General features: G+C 40.0%; 1 protein-coding gene across 1 annotated transcript in view; it reads right to left on the minus strand.

Moving 5' to 3' along the window:
* The window catches only part of LOC139415021 (5'-3' exoribonuclease 2-like), a 42,232-nt gene extending 28,519 nt beyond the window's left edge, over nucleotides 1–13,713 (minus strand). The window contains exons 1-12 of the mRNA XM_071162761.1: nucleotides 13,485–13,713; nucleotides 12,806–12,933; nucleotides 12,523–12,634; nucleotides 12,292–12,403; nucleotides 12,084–12,142; nucleotides 5,463–5,552; nucleotides 5,166–5,238; nucleotides 4,919–4,969; nucleotides 3,563–3,720; nucleotides 1,569–1,643; nucleotides 1,052–1,185; nucleotides 878–935 (exon numbers count right to left, since the gene is read on the minus strand). Of these exons, the coding sequence (XP_071018862.1) occupies nucleotides 878–935; nucleotides 1,052–1,185; nucleotides 1,569–1,643; nucleotides 3,563–3,720; nucleotides 4,919–4,969; nucleotides 5,166–5,238; nucleotides 5,463–5,552; nucleotides 12,084–12,142; nucleotides 12,292–12,403; nucleotides 12,523–12,634; nucleotides 12,806–12,933; nucleotides 13,485–13,559 (1,125 nt within the window). The 5' untranslated portion in view covers nucleotides 13,560–13,713. The remainder of the gene's footprint in view (nucleotides 1–877; nucleotides 936–1,051; nucleotides 1,186–1,568; nucleotides 1,644–3,562; nucleotides 3,721–4,918; nucleotides 4,970–5,165; nucleotides 5,239–5,462; nucleotides 5,553–12,083; nucleotides 12,143–12,291; nucleotides 12,404–12,522; nucleotides 12,635–12,805; nucleotides 12,934–13,484) is intronic.
* Nucleotides 13,714–16,905: the final 3,192 nt, after the last annotated feature.

Raw genomic sequence — 16,905 nt, forward strand, 5'->3', positions numbered from 1 at the left:
CAGTCTCCACCAGGACGCTGTAAATGTGGACATTGGCAGCCATTGATTTGCAGACGAGGAGCTATTGAATATACATCGCCCTGTAATCATTTTGATAGATTATAAACGTTTACTAATACCTAAAGTTGGATTACAAAAGGATTTCGAAGTGTTTTGTGAAAGTTTATCGTCGACTTTTTTAATTTTAAAAAATGACGCAGCGTTTAAAAACGATGTTTTTTTCTGAATGACACAGCTTCCATAGAAAGCTATTTTGGGTATATATGGACCGATTTAAACGAAAAAAAGACCCAATAGTGATGTTTATGGGGCATATAGGAGTGCCAAGAAAGAAGCTCGTCAAAGGTAATGAATGTTTTATATTTTATTTCTGCGTTTTGTGCTGCGTCGGATAAGCAGAGTCTTTGTTTACGTCGCATTCAGGCATTTTGAGGTGGTGCATGCTATCAGATAATACCTTCTCATGCTTTCGCCGAAAAGCATTTTAAAAATCTGACTTGTTGGCTAGGTTCACAACGAGTGTAGCTTTAATTCAATACCCTGCTTGTGAATTTTGATCAAGGTTTTAGTTTTAACGAGTACATTTAGCATTTAGCGTAGCGCATTTGCATTTCCAGGTGCCTACTTGAGACATATGCGTCTCAAGTAGAATCAAGAAGTTAAGGGCCAGTTTCCCAGACACAGTTTAAGCCTAGTCCTGGATTAAACAACTATTCCAATAGAGAAATGACACAGAACATGTATTTTCATCCAGGACTAGGCTTAATCTGTGTTTGGCAAACTGACCCAACGGCTTCTGGGGTGGGGGATTCTAAGTAACGTCTCCTAAGAAACCATGTGAGACAGTCATAACCAAGCCTACACAGAGAACACTTACTCCAGTCTTGTGCACGACGTCTTTGTAGATGCCCACCAGTCGATCTATCGCACCCTCTCTGAAGGACACATGGAACATACCATCAACAATTGAAAAGTATGGAAACAGCAAGAATGTATTTTTGTCAAGGTGTTTTCAAGACGATAAGCTTCATCTCGGTTCCGTCAGGTTTACCTAATCTCTAAGGACGGTAAGTGAGGCAGGAAATCATTGCCAACAAAGAAGCACATGAAGACCCAGTCGTCGACAGTCCTCTCAAAGTCAAAGGGAAAGGGCAGACTGGCCATTGTCAGCTCTCGCTCCAGGTACTATAGGAAAAGGGAGCATGCCTTGATAAACTGATAAAAAAAAACTAAAAAAATAGATATGTCTCATTTCGATCTGAAATGTAATGTTCATTTCTCTACCATAAGTCAGTAATAAAGCCCTTTTGTGGAGAAAACTCAATCTGATTGGCTGGGCCTGGCAGTCAAGTGGGTGGGCCTATTGCTGCACCCCCTGCCCAGTCATTTGAAATCCATAAATTAGGGCCTGATGAATTCATTTCAATAGACTTGATTTCCTTATATGAACTGTAACTCAGCAAAATCTTTGAAATTGTTGCATTCATATTTTTGTTCAGTATAGTTACATGACCATAAATATAATTAATAGGCTTTTTGGAAATTCTAAGATGTCAGACAGAACGTACCTCGCGCAAAACGCACAGCCTGATGAATATGAACTCCTGTTCAGAAGCCGGCATAGTGTCTGCAAACTCATCGTGCTGCAATAAGAACACATTATTAGTCATAATTGCTCATAAAACGGAGAGCAAAGGTAATGTACACTTTTTGAGGGGCGGTTTACTGAGCACAGATTAAGCGTAGGCTTGAATGGTAAACCAAACTCAATGGAGAATCTCCATTGAAAATGCTTTTTTAGTTTAAAACCTTTTGTAACTAGGGGGCAGTATTTTCATTTTTGGATAAAAAAAGTTCCCGTTTTAAACAGGATATTTTGTCACGACAAGATGCTCGACTATGCATATTATTTACAGCTTTGGATAGAAAACACTCTGATGTTTCCAAAACTGCAAAGATATTGTCTGTGAGTGCAACAGAACTGATACAGAACTGTTACAGGCGAAACCCAGATAAAAATCCAACCAGGAAGTGCCCCATATTTTGAAAGCCCTGCATGCCAATGACTCCTTATATGGCTGTGAATGGGCTACGAATGAGCTTATGCTTTCTACGTATTCCCCAAGGTGTCTACAGCATTGTGATGTCTTTTTACGCATTTATGTTGAAGAATAGCCGTAAGGGACCACATTGAGCAAGTGGTCACATGATGGCTCCCGCAAAAAATCTTGCGTAAAGTACTGAGGTAGCCATTTTTCCAATCGCTTCTAATGAGAAACCAATTGTCCCAACGGATATATTATCGAATAGATATGTGAAAAACACCTTGAGGATTGATTCTAAACAACGTTTGCCATGTTTCTGTCGATATTATGGAGCTAATTTGGAAAAATGTTCGGCGTTGTAGTGACCGCATTTTCCGGTCGATTTCTCAGCCAAACGTGAAGAACAAACGGGAGCTATTTCACCTACAAAAATAATATTTTTTGGAAAAAAGGAACATTTGCTATCTAACTGAGGGTATCCTGAGTGAAAACATCCGAAGTTCTTCAAAGGTAAATTATTTAATTTGATTGCTTTTCTTATTTTCGTGAAAATGTTGCCTGATGCTAGCAGAGCCTAGCATAGCATTATGCCAACTTACACAAATACTTGTCTAGCGTTGGCTGTAAAGCATATTTTGAAAATCTGAGATGACAGTGTGATTAACAAAAGGCTAAGCTGTGTCTCAATATATTTAAATTTGTGATTTTCATGAATAGGAACATTTTCTAGGGGTGTTTATGTCCGCTGCGTTATGCTAATTAGTTTGAGGCTATGATTGCGCTCCCGCATGCGGGGTGGGTAGTATCAAGAAGTCAAGACTAGGCTTAGTCTGCCTGTGAAAATGGCCCTTAGAAGGATACTTTAGGATTTTATCTACTTCCTCAGTCAGATGAACTCGTGATAATTCAATTTTTGTGTCCGTGTCCAGTATGAAGGAAGTTAGAGGTAGTTTAGCAAGCCAATGCTAAGTAGCATTAGCGCAATGACTGGAAGTCTATGGGTATGTGGTAGATTCTCCATTGAGATGGGGTCAATTCCAAATTTAATTTGAAAATCCAAATTTAATTTGAAAATCCAATAAAATTCTTGATTTCCCCCATGAAGTGGAGAACTTAAGGGGAATTAAATTAGAATTTACGGAATGAAAAGTTACAGAATTGGAATGGACTTTATTATTATTTTTTTTTTAAATCAGAATTATAAAAACACTTAATCTTTGGAATTTAAATAAAATATTTGTACATTTCCCAGTTAATGGTATAAAACATTCACTGTAGGATTTGATTTGAATAATTTCAACCTGCATTCCTATATTTCCAGCATAGCTAGGCTGTCTCTAGAGTAACATGCTCAGACCGAAGGAAATTAATCCCAATTTGTGTAATTGTTAGGGATAATATTGAATGTAAATGTTGAAATTTACCAGAGGAATTGGATTCTCAGAATGCAAAGACTGACCTGGAATTTGAATTTAATAAAATTTACAGGGACCTTAATGTCTATAAAGTAAATTTACCTCTCCCTGTTTCTCCCTGGCCACTCCCTGGCAGTCCTTGATCTCATGGCCTTTCTGTCCACACATAGCACAGGGCCTAGGCTGGTTGGGCTTGAACTCTTCTCTGATTATGGTGAAATTGGGCTCGTGAGTGGCAAGACCCAGCATGATCAGGTCAGCTAGGGAAATGAACAGAAGATGCCATCCAAATTCAAAAAAATACAATTGGAAGTGAAGAGGAAATTCAGTAACTCTGTTTGGACAGTGGTAGTTGATGAAAAAGCTTATTTGTTGTTCAAATGTAAAACCAACGATTTTCAGCCCTAGACCTTGATCAGGGTTTTTTGTGGAAACAGAAAATCTTGAAATACAGTGGAAGGCAGAAAACAGCTCTGAAGTACTGCGTTTTATACATGTACTGTCATCAGGAACAATGAACTCAGGTTTCTAAGGCTTTATGTTAATTAAATTACCTAGTCCACATGAGCCACGCATGCATTATTATCTACATGTGTCATTAATATACACGTACAATAGCATGATTTATCCATTTGAGGGGAGTGAAGCTTCACCCAAAATGGCACCCTATTCCCAGCATAGTGCACTACTTTTGACCAGAGCCTTATGTACCCTGGTCAAAAATAGTGCACTATATATAGGGAATAGGATGTCACTTGGGACAGGCTGAATGAATCAGGCTCCTCTTCAAGCTAATTACATGCAATATTTTCCCTCTTTTGTCTACCAAGGGCATCATGAACCATTGAATGACTGAAGCTTTTATCTATCATGTCCTGCATAATTTCACCCATTTAAAACTAACTGGCCATTAATATAGCAGGACAATAAGGCCGGCAGAAAACAGAGAAGCCCTATCCTCTAACAAAATCCAAGGTTGGAGAGTTGCAACTAATGTTGCCAAACTTTTAAACAAGTGTAAGAACATTGTTATATTCACTATATCGATAACCATTTAGCAAAGCATCGCCTGCAGTTATGGTGCATAACTAAATCCTTTGCCGTCGTTTTAGAAAAACAAACATACGTTATCACGGTCACCCACAGGTCTTTTGCCCATCTGGCTCAATAAGGTAACATTGTGTGCCCTACAATTATTAACAAACATTTATCAAATCCTGAATAGGTATCATTGTGCATTTAGAAGCCTTCTAGCTGGTTTGACAAGTCTTTCCTACAGTAAATGTGAGATCTAATTTGCATCATGTCTGCATTTATCATGCACTCTCATAATTCATCAATACTATGAAGGATACACGAAGCACAGCTTTTTGGAAGAGTTCTTGCCATTGATGCTCAATTTTTTCCCATTGTGTTGGTTACTCATTACTACAGAGACCATTGTGGTGCAAAGCTTACCGTCAGCTCCACAAAGACAGTGGTGTGTGTTGGGGTCATGGTGGGGTTGAGCTGTATAAAAAATAAAAAAATGTAAAAGATAAAACGCATCATTACATATAGTTAGCTTACACACGATTGCAGAGCTTGTACTAAGATGGAAGGCCATTTGTGACTTTGTAATATGCCTGTGATTTCAGCCAAGTATGTCACAAATGACCTTCAAAATGGTCAACAATTTCATATTGAAAACTATCTTGACTACTACCTCTCTGCCGTCTAATATAGTCCATGATCTTATGCTCCCCCTCACCAGGGACACTGGCATCAGACAAGATTACCTAGAATGAACAAAGAAAGCTGTCATTTGAGCAATATTGAATGCATATGACAGTGTCAGACATGACCTTTGTTTAATTTCCAAGAAAATATGTACTTCTTGACTGAGTAGAACAGACCAACACGTAAAAAAGCAAGCTTTGAAATGGTAAAAATTAAAGACAATGCATTAGAAATTGTTGGTCTTTTTCCACAGATACCATCACCTTTTCGGAATAACACCTACTGTAATGTTACGCCATCCAGGGTCATTACTGAGTCTGTCTGCAACGTAGTAACGGAGACACTTTGCAAGGTTGTCCATGAACTCTGTACCCTAGAGATGATTTTCAAATGAACAATAATTAATTTTCAGACAGTATTCACAACTTTGCAGGTTCACAAAAAGAGCTGGTCCAAAAGTACCAGGGGCAAGTTCTTCTGCACTGTTAAAGTAACTGTCCAGTGTTTCCAGATTTCTAGGAAATATGACCTATAGCCAAATAATTAATTAATTTAAAAAAAAAAAAATATATATATATATATATATATATATACACACACACACACACACACACACACACACACACACACACACACACACACACTGCTCAAAAAAATAAAGGGAACACTTAAACAACACAATGTAACTCCAAGTCAATCACACTTCTGTGAAATCAAACTGTCCACTTAGGAAGCAACACTGATTGACAATAAATTTAACATGCGTTGTGCAAATGGTATAGACAACAGGTGGAAATTATAGGCAATTAGCAAGACACCCCCAATAAAGGAGTGGTTCTGCAGGTGGTAACCACAGACCACTTCTCAGTTCCTATGCTTCCTGGCTGATGTTTTGGTCACTTTTGAATGCTGGCGGTGCTTTCACTCTAGTGGTAGCATGAGACGAAGTCTACAACCCACACAAGTGGCTCAGGTAGTGCAGCTCATCAATGGCACATCAATGCGAGCTGTGGCAAGAAGGTTTGCTGTGTCTGTCAGCGTAGTGTCCAGAGCATGGAGGCGCTACCAGGAGACAGGCCAGTACATCAGGAGACGTGGAGGAGGCCGTAGGAGGGCAACAACCCAGCAGCAGGACTGCTACCTCCGCCTTTGTGCAAGGAGGAGCACTGCAAAAGCCCTGTAAAATGACTTCCAGCAGGCCACAAATGTGCAGGTGTCTGCTCAAACGGTCAGAAACAGACTCCATGAGGGTGGTATGAGGGCCCGACGTCCACAGGTGGGGGTTGTGCTTACAGCCCAACACCGTGCAGGACGTTTTTCATTTGCCAGAGAACACCAAGATTGGCAAATTCGCCACTGGCGCCCTGTGCTCTTCACAGATGAAAGCAGGTTCACACTGAGCACATGTGACAGACGTGACAGTCTGGAGACGCCGTGGAGAACGTTCTGCTGCCTGCAACATCCTCCAGCATGACCGGTTTGGCGGTGGGTCAGTCATGGTGTGGGGTGGTATTTCTTTGTTGGCAGATGCTTTAGTCCAGGTCTGGGAGGAGATCCCTCAGGAGACCATCCGCCACCTCATCAGGAGCATGCCAAGGCGTTGTAGGGAGGCACGTGGAGGCCACACACACTACTGAGCCTCATTTTGACTTGTTTTAAGGACATTACATCAAAGTTGGATCAGCCTGTAGTGTGGTTTTTACATTAATTTTGAGTGTGACACCAAATCCAGACCTCCATGGGTTGATAAATTTGATTTCCATTGATAATTTGTGTGTGATTTTGTTGTCAGCATTCAACTATGTAAAGAAAAAAGTATTTAATAACAATATTTAATTCATTCGGATCTAGCATGTGTTATTTTAGTGTTCCCTTTATCTTTTTGAGCAGTATATATATATATATATATATATATATATATATATATATATATATATATATATATAGTAATTAATTAGCTAGCTATATATTTTACACATACACAGTACCAGTCAAAAGTTAGGACACACCTACTCATTCAAGGGTTTCTCTTACTTTTTACTATATCGTAGAATAATAGTGAAGACATCAAAACTGTGAAATAACACATACAGAATCATGAAGTAACCAAATAAATGTTAAACAAATCTAAATATATATTATATTTGAGATTCTTCAAAGTAGCCACCCTTTACCTTGATGACGGCTTTGCACACTTGGCATTCTCTCAACCAGCTTCAAGAGGTAGTCAAATGGAATACATTTCAATTAACAGGTGTGCCTTGTTAAACGTTCATTTGGGGAATTTCTTTCCTTCTTAATGTGTTTGAGCCAATCAGTTGTGTTGTGACAAGGTGGAGTGGTATACAGAAGATAGCCCTATTTGGGAGAAGACCAAGTCCATATTATGGTAAGAACAGTTCAAATAAGCAAAGAGACACGACAGTCCACCAACCGCTTTGCCTTCGTGAGACCCAGAGTAGGTGAACGGATGATCTTTGCATGTGGTTCCCACCGTGAAGCATGGAGGTGGCAGTGTGATGGTGCTTTGCTGGTGACACTGTGTGCAATTTATTTAGTATTTAAGGCACTCTTAATCAGCACGGCTATGACAGCATTCTTCAGCGATACGCCATCCCATCTCTGGTTTGCGCTTAATGGGACTATTCTTTTTTTCAACAGGACAATGACCAAAACACACCTCCAGGCGGTGTAAGGGCTATTTGACCAAGAAGGAGAGTGATGCAGTGCTGAATCAGATGACCTGGCCTACACAATCACCCGACCTCTACCCAACTGAGACGGTTTGGGTTGAGTTGGACCGCAGAGTGAAGGAAAAGCAGCAAACAAGTGCTCAGCATGTGTGGGAACTCCTTCAATGACTGTCGGAAAATCTTTCCAGGTCCTCATGGAGCTGGTTGAGAACGCAAAGCTGTCATCAAAGCAAAGGGTGGCTACTTTGAAGAATATCAAATATAAAACATATTTTGATTTGTTTAACACTTTTTTGTTTACTACATGATTCCATGTGTTATTTAATAATTTGTCTTCACTATTATTCTACAATGTAGAAAACAGTAAAAATAAAAACCCTTCAATGAGTAAATGTGTCCAAAAATGCATAGATACACATATACAGTGGGGCAAAAAAGTATTTAGTCAGCCACCAATTGTGCAAGTTCTCCCACTTAAAAAGATGAGAGAGGCCTGTAATTTTCATCATAGGTACACTTCAACTATGACAGACAAAATTAGATAAAAAAAATCCAGAAAATCACATTGTAGGATTTTTAATGAATTTATTTGCAAATTATGGTGGAAAATAAGTATTTGGTCAATAACAAAAGTTTTTCAATACTTTGCTATATACCCTTTGTTGGCAATGACAGAGGTCAAATGTTTTCTGTAAGTCTTCACAAGGTTTTCACACACTGTTGCTGGTATTTTGGCCCATTCCACCATGCAGATCTCCTCTAGAGCAGTGATGTTTTGGGGCTGTTGCTGGGCAACACAGACTTGTTTTGGGGTTGAGATCTGGAGACTGGCTAGGTCACTCCAGGACCTTGAAATGCTTCTTACGAAGCCACTACGTTGCCCGGGCGGTGTGTTTGGGATCATTGTCATGCTGAAAGACCCAGCCACGTTTCATCTTCAATGCCCTTGTTGATGAAAGGAGGTTTTCACTCAAAATCTCACGATACATGGCCCCATTCATTCTTTCCTTTACACAAATCAGTCGTCCTGGTCCCTTTGCAGAAAAACAGCCCCAAAGCATGATGTTTCCACCCCCATGCTTCACAGTAGGTATGGTCTTCTTTTGATGCAACTCAGCATTCTTTGTCCTCCAAACACAACGAGTTGAGTTTTTACCAAAAAGTTATATTTTGGTTTCATCTGACCATATGACATTCTCCCAATCTTCTTCTGGATCATCCAAATGCTCTCTAGCAAACTTCAGACGGGCCTGGACATGTACTGGCTTAAGCAGGGGGACACGTCTGGCACTGCAGTATTTGAGTCCCTGGCGGCGTAGTGTGTTACTGATGGTAGGCTTTGTTACTTTGGTCCCAGCTCTCTGCAGGTCATTCACTAGGTCCCCCCGTGTGGTTCTGGGATTTTTTACCCCACGAGGTGAGATCTTGCGTGGAGCCCCAGATCAAGGGAGATTATCAGTGGTCTTGTATGTCTTCCATTTCCTAATAATTGCTCCCACAGTTGATTTCTTCAAACCAAGCTGCTTACCTATTGCAGATTCAGTCTTCCAAGCCTGGTGCAGGTCTACAATTTTGTTTCTGGTGTCCTTTGACAGCTCTTTGGTCTTGGCCATAGTGGAGTTTGGAGTGTGACTGTTTGAGGTTGTGGACAGGTGTCTTTTATACTGATAACAAGTTCAAACAGGTGCCATTAATACAGGTAACGAGTGGAGGACAGAGGAGCCTCTTAAAGAAGAAGTTACAGGTCGGTGAGAGCCAGAAATCTTGCTTGTTTGTAGGTGACCAAATACTTATTTTCCACCATCATTGGCTAATAAATTCATTAAAAATCATACAATGTGATTTTCTGAATTTTCTCTCTCTCATTTTGTCTGTCATAGTTTAAGTGTACCTATGATGAAAATTACAGGCCTCTCATCTTTTTAAGTGGGAGAACTTGCACAATTGGTGGCTGACTAAATACTTTTTTGCCCCACTGTACATGCGAAATAATTACGTTAAAAGCAACTTTTCTGCATTGGAATGGTCTGGACATGCAAGAGGTCGACCGATAAATCGGAATGACCGATTAATTAGGGCCGATTTAAATTTTTCATAACAATTGGAAATCAGTATTTTTGGACACCGATTTGACTTTTTTTTTTTTTTTACACCTTTATTTAACTAGGCAACTCAGTTAATTAAGAACACATTCTTATTTTCAATGACGGCCTGGGAACGGTGGGTTAACTGCCTTGTTCAGGGGCAGAACGACAGATTTTTACCTTGTCAGCTCCGGGATTCAATCTTGCAACCTTACGGTTAACTAGTCCAACGCTCTAACCACCTGCCTCATTGCACTCCACGAGGAGCCTGGCTGTTACGTGAATGCTGCAAAGCCAAGGGAAGTGGCTAGCCAGCATTAAACTTACCTTATAAAAAAAAAATCTAGCAATCATAATCACTAGTTAACTACACATGGTTGATGATATTACTAGTTTATCTAGCGTGTCCTGCGTTGCATATAATCGATGCAGCGCAAGGGGATGATTTAACAAAAGCGCATTCGCGAAAAAAGCACAATCATTGCACGACTGTACCTAACCATAAACACCAATACCTTTCTTAAAATCAATACACAGAAGTATATATTTTTAAACCTGCATATTTAGCTAAAAGAAATCCAGGTTAGCAGGCAATATTAACCAGGTGAAATTGTGTCACTTCGCTTGCGTTCATTGCACGCAGAGTCAGGGTATATGCAACAGTTTGGGCAGCCTGGCTCATTGCGAACTAATTTGCCAGAATTTTACATAATTATGACATAACATTGAAGGTTGTACAATGTAACAGAAATATTTAGACTTAGGGATGCCACCCGTTAGATAAAATACCAAACGGTTCCGTATTTCACTGAAATAATAAATGTTTTGTTCTTGAAATTATAGTTTCCAGATTCTACCATATTAATGACCAAAGGCTCGTATTTCTGTGTGTTATTATGTTATAATGAAGTCTATGATTTGATAGAGCAGTCTGACTGAGCGATGGTAGGCACCAGCAGGCTCGTAAGCATTCATTCAAACAGCACTTTCGTGTGTTTTGCCAGCAGCTCTTCGCAAGCACAGCGTTGTTTATGACTTCAAGCCTATCAACTCCTGAGATTAGGCTGGTGTAACCGATGTGAAATGGCTAGCTAGTTAGCGGGTGCGCGCTAATAGCATTTCAAACGTCACTCGCTCTGAGACTTGGAGTGTTTGTTCCCCTTGCCCTATAAGGGCTGTGGCTTTTGTGGAGCGATGGGTAACGCTGCTTCGAGGGTGGCTGTTGTTGTTGTGTTCCTGGCTTGAGCCCAGGTAGGGGCGACGAGATGGATGGAAGCTATACTGTTACACTGTCAATACTAAAGTGCCTATGAGAACATCCAATAGTCAAAGGTATATGAAATACAAATGGTATAGAGAGAAATAGTCCTATAAATACTATATTAACTACAACCTAAAACCTCTTACCTTGGAATATTGATGTCTCATGTTAAAAGGAACCACCAACTTTCATATCTTCTCATGTTCTGAGCAAGGAACTTAAAAGTTAGCTTTTTTACATGGCACATATTGCACTTTTACTTTCTTCTCCAACACTTTGTTTTTGCAGTAGTTAAACCAAATTGAACATGTTTCATTATTTATTTGAATGTATATTATTTATATGTATTATATTAAGTCAAAATAAGTCATAATTCAGTATTGTTGTAATTGTCATTATTATTACATTATTGCTTACATCGGTATCGATGTAGAAAAATCATAATCGGTTGACCTCTAGGGCATACCCCAACAGAATGGTGTGGGCGTGTACCGTATATTCGTGCAAGAAGACCACTGATTGGTCAGTTCATCCTCTATTTTTTTAAATATATTTTTTTAACTAGGCAAGTCAGTTAAGAACAAATGTCAGCTCCGGGGTTTGAACTTGCAGCCTTCCGGTTCCTAGTCCAACGCTCTAACCACTAGGCTACCCTGCCGCCCCATGAGGAAAGCAAGCTTTTTTTTTTATAAAGTGTTTCTTTAATTTATGCTTTGGTCACAAATACGAGTGTATGATGACTCAACAACATTATCTGAGTAGGAGTTAATAGATTATGACATTTTTAAAAGTAAGACTTTCACTGAACTGTTACTTTAAGATATTGGTGACAGAAACACAGCCTTAAAAAAAAGCCTCATACTTACTGGCGTGATACAGTTACTGTCAAATCTCTCCTTGATTTCAACCGGTGGAAGATACCCTCCTAAAATGTGAGGATGGGCAGAAAAAAAGTTGTATTTATTTAGTATGCAATTCTGTTAGGGAAAATATTTGTAAATAAATAAGTGTTTAACAAAGACTCCCATCTAAAGACTATTGGAAGGGTAAGAAAACCTCTGAAAATATATGCACCTCTCCCGAGGATCTCCTCTCGGATGCGGGATTTCTCCTCAACCAGTTCCACTCCTTCCTTAGAAGCACGGAATCGCCTGGAGCGCTGCTGGTTCATTTTGGCGCGAGGGGCCTGTTCAGAGAAACAAGGTCATATGTATAACAAATTGCTTTGTACAGAACTGTAGAAAATCTAAATAGGGATTCATATAAAATGTTATTCTCTCATGAAAAGAAAGCAGCAGAATTTACCACTCCATCAATAGCCATGTAGAGAACCCTTCTGGGTCGCACAATATTGAAGAGCCGATCCATGTATTCAAAGATGGCAACCATCATTTCATCTTCATTTTTGGGTGCAGCCCTGTGAAAGTGAAGTAGAGTTTGAGGGTTTATACTACATTATCATCACAATTCATGGTAATGTACAAGAGTACCACCAATGGGCCCTGGTCAAAAGTAATGCACTATAAAGGGAATAGGGTGTCATTTGGGACAAAGTCACATTCTATTTAATTATGTTAGTAAGACTAACTTGTCTTCAGGATGTGTACAGGGGTGAATGATCCCATTCATGTCCAAGTACAAATTGTCAAACTCCACTTCATTTGGATTCGGTTTGCTGGTATCAACAGGAATTCGTACCCCATTACATTCCTTGGACTAGGAGTAAAAGGGAAAAATAATTAAACATTATTCCTATTATCAAATGCATGTCTGTTTATGTACTGTTGCAATGACGCAACTAATATAAATAAGGTGGTTAGCGAGATTTAACGTTACTTGGTTATGCATTAGATTCCGTAACACGCCAAGTCAAAACATTGGCGGGCTGTCTCGCTTCTGCTTGTTCGCAAACCAATGGAATACCAACTCGACACTTGCGCAACACAACCAACTCGACACTTGCGCAACACAGGCAGCAAGGCTCTGCACACGAGTTTCTGTGTCAATCACTGCAAGTAGCATAGCTAACGTTAGCTATCTAACTGCGTGCATCCCATACATTGTTGTTCATTCAATCGACAAATGATATAATAAGCTCTGCTAGCTATGTCGTTGAATAGAGAAAATTATGAAAACTAACTATTTTAATATCTAAAGTGCAGTAAGGTTAGTACATGCTAGATGTACTAAGAATTAAAGGGCAAAATAATTACACGGTCTTAAATACGCAACACACTAGCTAACGTTAGCTGCCTACAAACACTTACCCTCTCCTCAGTACAATGGACAACAATTGTAGAATATTTCCGACTCAACCAACGAAAAAATGCGGGGACTCCCATCTCCCGTAGTTTTACAATACGCTACACACAGCTATAAATTATTATATAGATTTAAAATTATTAAGTTTAAAAAAAACGGCTGTAGAAATAGCCGTTTTGCTAGTTACGCGTTAACAAATAAGCTCATGGCAACGGTTGATTTCCGGGTAATGCTGTTTTCATCTTCCGGGAGCAATTGTGTACAGGACAGGAGTCGAACAGCGCCCCATCGCGAATTCAAACAACGAGAAGGCCGATGAGGTATTCAATTCTGCGATCATAACCAAGTGAGAAGGTAGTATTTATTTACAACATATTATTGGGAAATATCCACTTGGATGACCCTCCAACTGGTAATTACTAGTGGTAAACTCATCTATCATGCTGGCTTCAGATGCTCGTGGGAAATGGGAAACTGGGAAGTGGTAAATCCATCATGATTGCGGTCAAGTACTTTTAAAGTCAGAACAATTATTCAACCAATAAGATTTTAGTTAGCTTGATTATCCATAGTTTGGTTGTAATTGTCAAAAACGTATTTGTCAAATCAAAAACTTTTTTGGACCAATGGGTCAAATAATGCTAATTGTTTAAATAACCTCTAAGAAAACCAATATTCCAAACCTCATGCCTCTTATAATCCGTTCGAACGTTGTTTTTATCCTTGTAGGATGGCCAAAATTAGGGTGTTAAAATATTTTTTTATTTCAATGGAGGCCAGAGAAAATAAGTGGTCAAAAATAATGAAAATTGTGCAGCATCCGGTCAGCTAAACTGGATGCTGTGTGAGAATGAAGGCTGCCTGACAGGCTCACTTTCCTATTGAACCCCTCTTGTCGAATCCGCTGGACAGAAAACAATATAGAGGTAAGATCGATATGGATTGAGACAAAACCTTTTACATTGAATTCAGTTCTTGTCATGCTAATTTTTCTTTTTGCATCCCACAGAAACAACTTCGAAGACGACCACCACAAAATGTAAAATTCTCAAAAGTTGTGGGTGAGAAAGCTGTACCTCTCAGTCAACATTGCTCGGTGCTTATTATCGGATGTATTACATGCAGACAGGACATAAATGTAGAAATCCATGTTATTCAATTATTGCACCCATACTGCTCACGCGCGCCAACGAGCATCTGCGTTGCCAAGGGCTAAAATTGAACTCATTCCTATTTCTGACGCAGATCACACTGCAAGTCCTGCCTCTCCCATCTCCTCATTTGTTTATAGAAGCAGGTACCCACGTGCCATCTCCTCATTGGTTATACCCATGTGGGTGATTGATAGATGAACTGTGTTGCCGGTAGTCGTGGTAATACAATGAAAGTTTAGATGCGATCACCATATAAGTTAAACGATTAAAAAGCCTGGAAGGAGGAGAGATGACTAGAAACGATTCGGTTCGCCGTTTTATGTGTGGATTAATTGTCGGAGTAGAGGTCCTTGTGCATTTCAGGTAAAATAACAACTCAATGTTTATATGCCAGGACAAATTAGCTAGCAACAGCAAGTTAGGCAACAGCAAGTTAGCTAAATAGGACAAATTAACGTTAGCTAGCAAGTGCCAGCTAACTAGCTAAATTAAAATACATGTTTAATGCTTTTTGACCTGTCCCCAAATTAATGTAATTGGTTCAGAGTTTCTTTTGATATTTTAACCTGCGTGTTGTGATCGCGTTTGGTGTGGGGGGGGCAAAATACATTTATGCACGATAGCGCACGGTTGCGCACGCGCGCAGCCGGTTTGGGTTCCGTGTTAGGTTACGAAATCTGACTTTTTGCATATACTCTTAATTAAATGTTAGCGAGAGACCCCACTGAATGATTCAGAACCTGAATAATCATTTGTCTTGGTAAAATTGGGGAAAAGGAAATAGGAAACTGGGAAGTGGTAAGTCCGACATGATTGTGTTCAAGTACTTTTGAAGTAGATGGCGCCGGAGGGTAGGACAGAGATCGGCTCTTATCGGCTCTTAACCAACCATACTTTTTTTAGTTTTTTTTGCGTTGTTCTTAACTTGTTTTGTACATAATGTTGCTGCTACTGTCTCTTACAACCAAAAAGATCTTCTGGACATCAGAACTGGGATAACTCACCTCAAATTGGACGAGGAGTTCTTCTTCAATGAGTCAGACGCGAGGGATATACTACGGACACCCGACCAGGCTCAGATCTGCTAGCTAACGTTCAATTGCTGAAAATAAATGGGACGAACTAAAAGCACGTATATCCTACCAATGGGACATTAAAAACTGTAATATCTTATGTTTCACCGAGTCATGGCTGAACGACGACATTAAGAACATACAGCTGGCGGGGTAAACACTCTTCTATCTGCAGGACAGGACCGCAGCCTCTGGTAAGACACGGGGCGGGGGCCTATGCATATATGTAAACAACAGCTGGTGCACGATATCTAAGGAAGGGTTTTGCTCGCCTGATGTAGAGTATCTCATGATAAGCTGCAGACCACATTATCTACTGAGAGAGTTTTCATCTGTATTTTTGTAGCTGTCTACATAACACCATAGACCGATCTGGCACTAAAATCGCACTCAATGAGCTGTATTCCGCCATAAGCAAACAGGAAAATGCTCATCCAGAGACAGCGCTGCTAGTGGCCGGGGACTTTAATGCAGGGAAACTGAAATCCGTTTTACCTCATTTCAATCAGCATTTTAAATATGCAACCAGAGGGAAAAGAATGCTAGACCACATTTGCTCCACACACAGAGACGCGTACAAAGCTCTCCCTTTCCCTCCATTTGGCAAATATAACCATAACTCTATCCTCCTGATTCCTGCTTACAAGCAAAAATGAAAGCAGGAAGCACCAGTGACTCGGTCTATAAAAAAGTGTTCAGATGAAGCAGATGCTAAGCTACAGGACTGTTTTGCTAGCACAGACTGGAACATGTTCTGGGATTCTTCCGATGGCATTGAGGAGTACCACACATCAGTCACTGACTTTATCAATAAGTGCATTGAGGAAGTCGGATGTGGCAGGGTTTGCAAATTATTACAGACTACAAAGGGAAGCACAGCTGAGAGCTGCCCAGTGACACAAGCCTACCAGACAAGCTAAATAACTTCTATGCTCAGTTCGAGGCAAGTAACACTGAAACATGCGTGAGAGCATCAGCTGTTCCGGACGACTGTGTGATCACATTCTCCGCAGCCAATGTGAATAAGACATTTAAACAGGTCAGGATTCACAAGGCCGCTGAGCCAAACGGATTACCAGGATGTGTACTTTGAGCTTGCGCTCTGGCAAGTGTTTTCACTGACATTTTCAATCTCTCCCTGTCTGAGTCTGTAATACCAACATGTTTCAAGCAGACCACCGTAGTCCCCATGCCAAAGA

Source organism: Oncorhynchus clarkii, chromosome 8 (genome assembly GCF_045791955.1).
Source record: "Oncorhynchus clarkii lewisi isolate Uvic-CL-2024 chromosome 8, UVic_Ocla_1.0, whole genome shotgun sequence".
In the NCBI taxonomy this organism is placed as follows: Eukaryota; Metazoa; Chordata; class Actinopteri; order Salmoniformes; family Salmonidae; genus Oncorhynchus; species Oncorhynchus clarkii.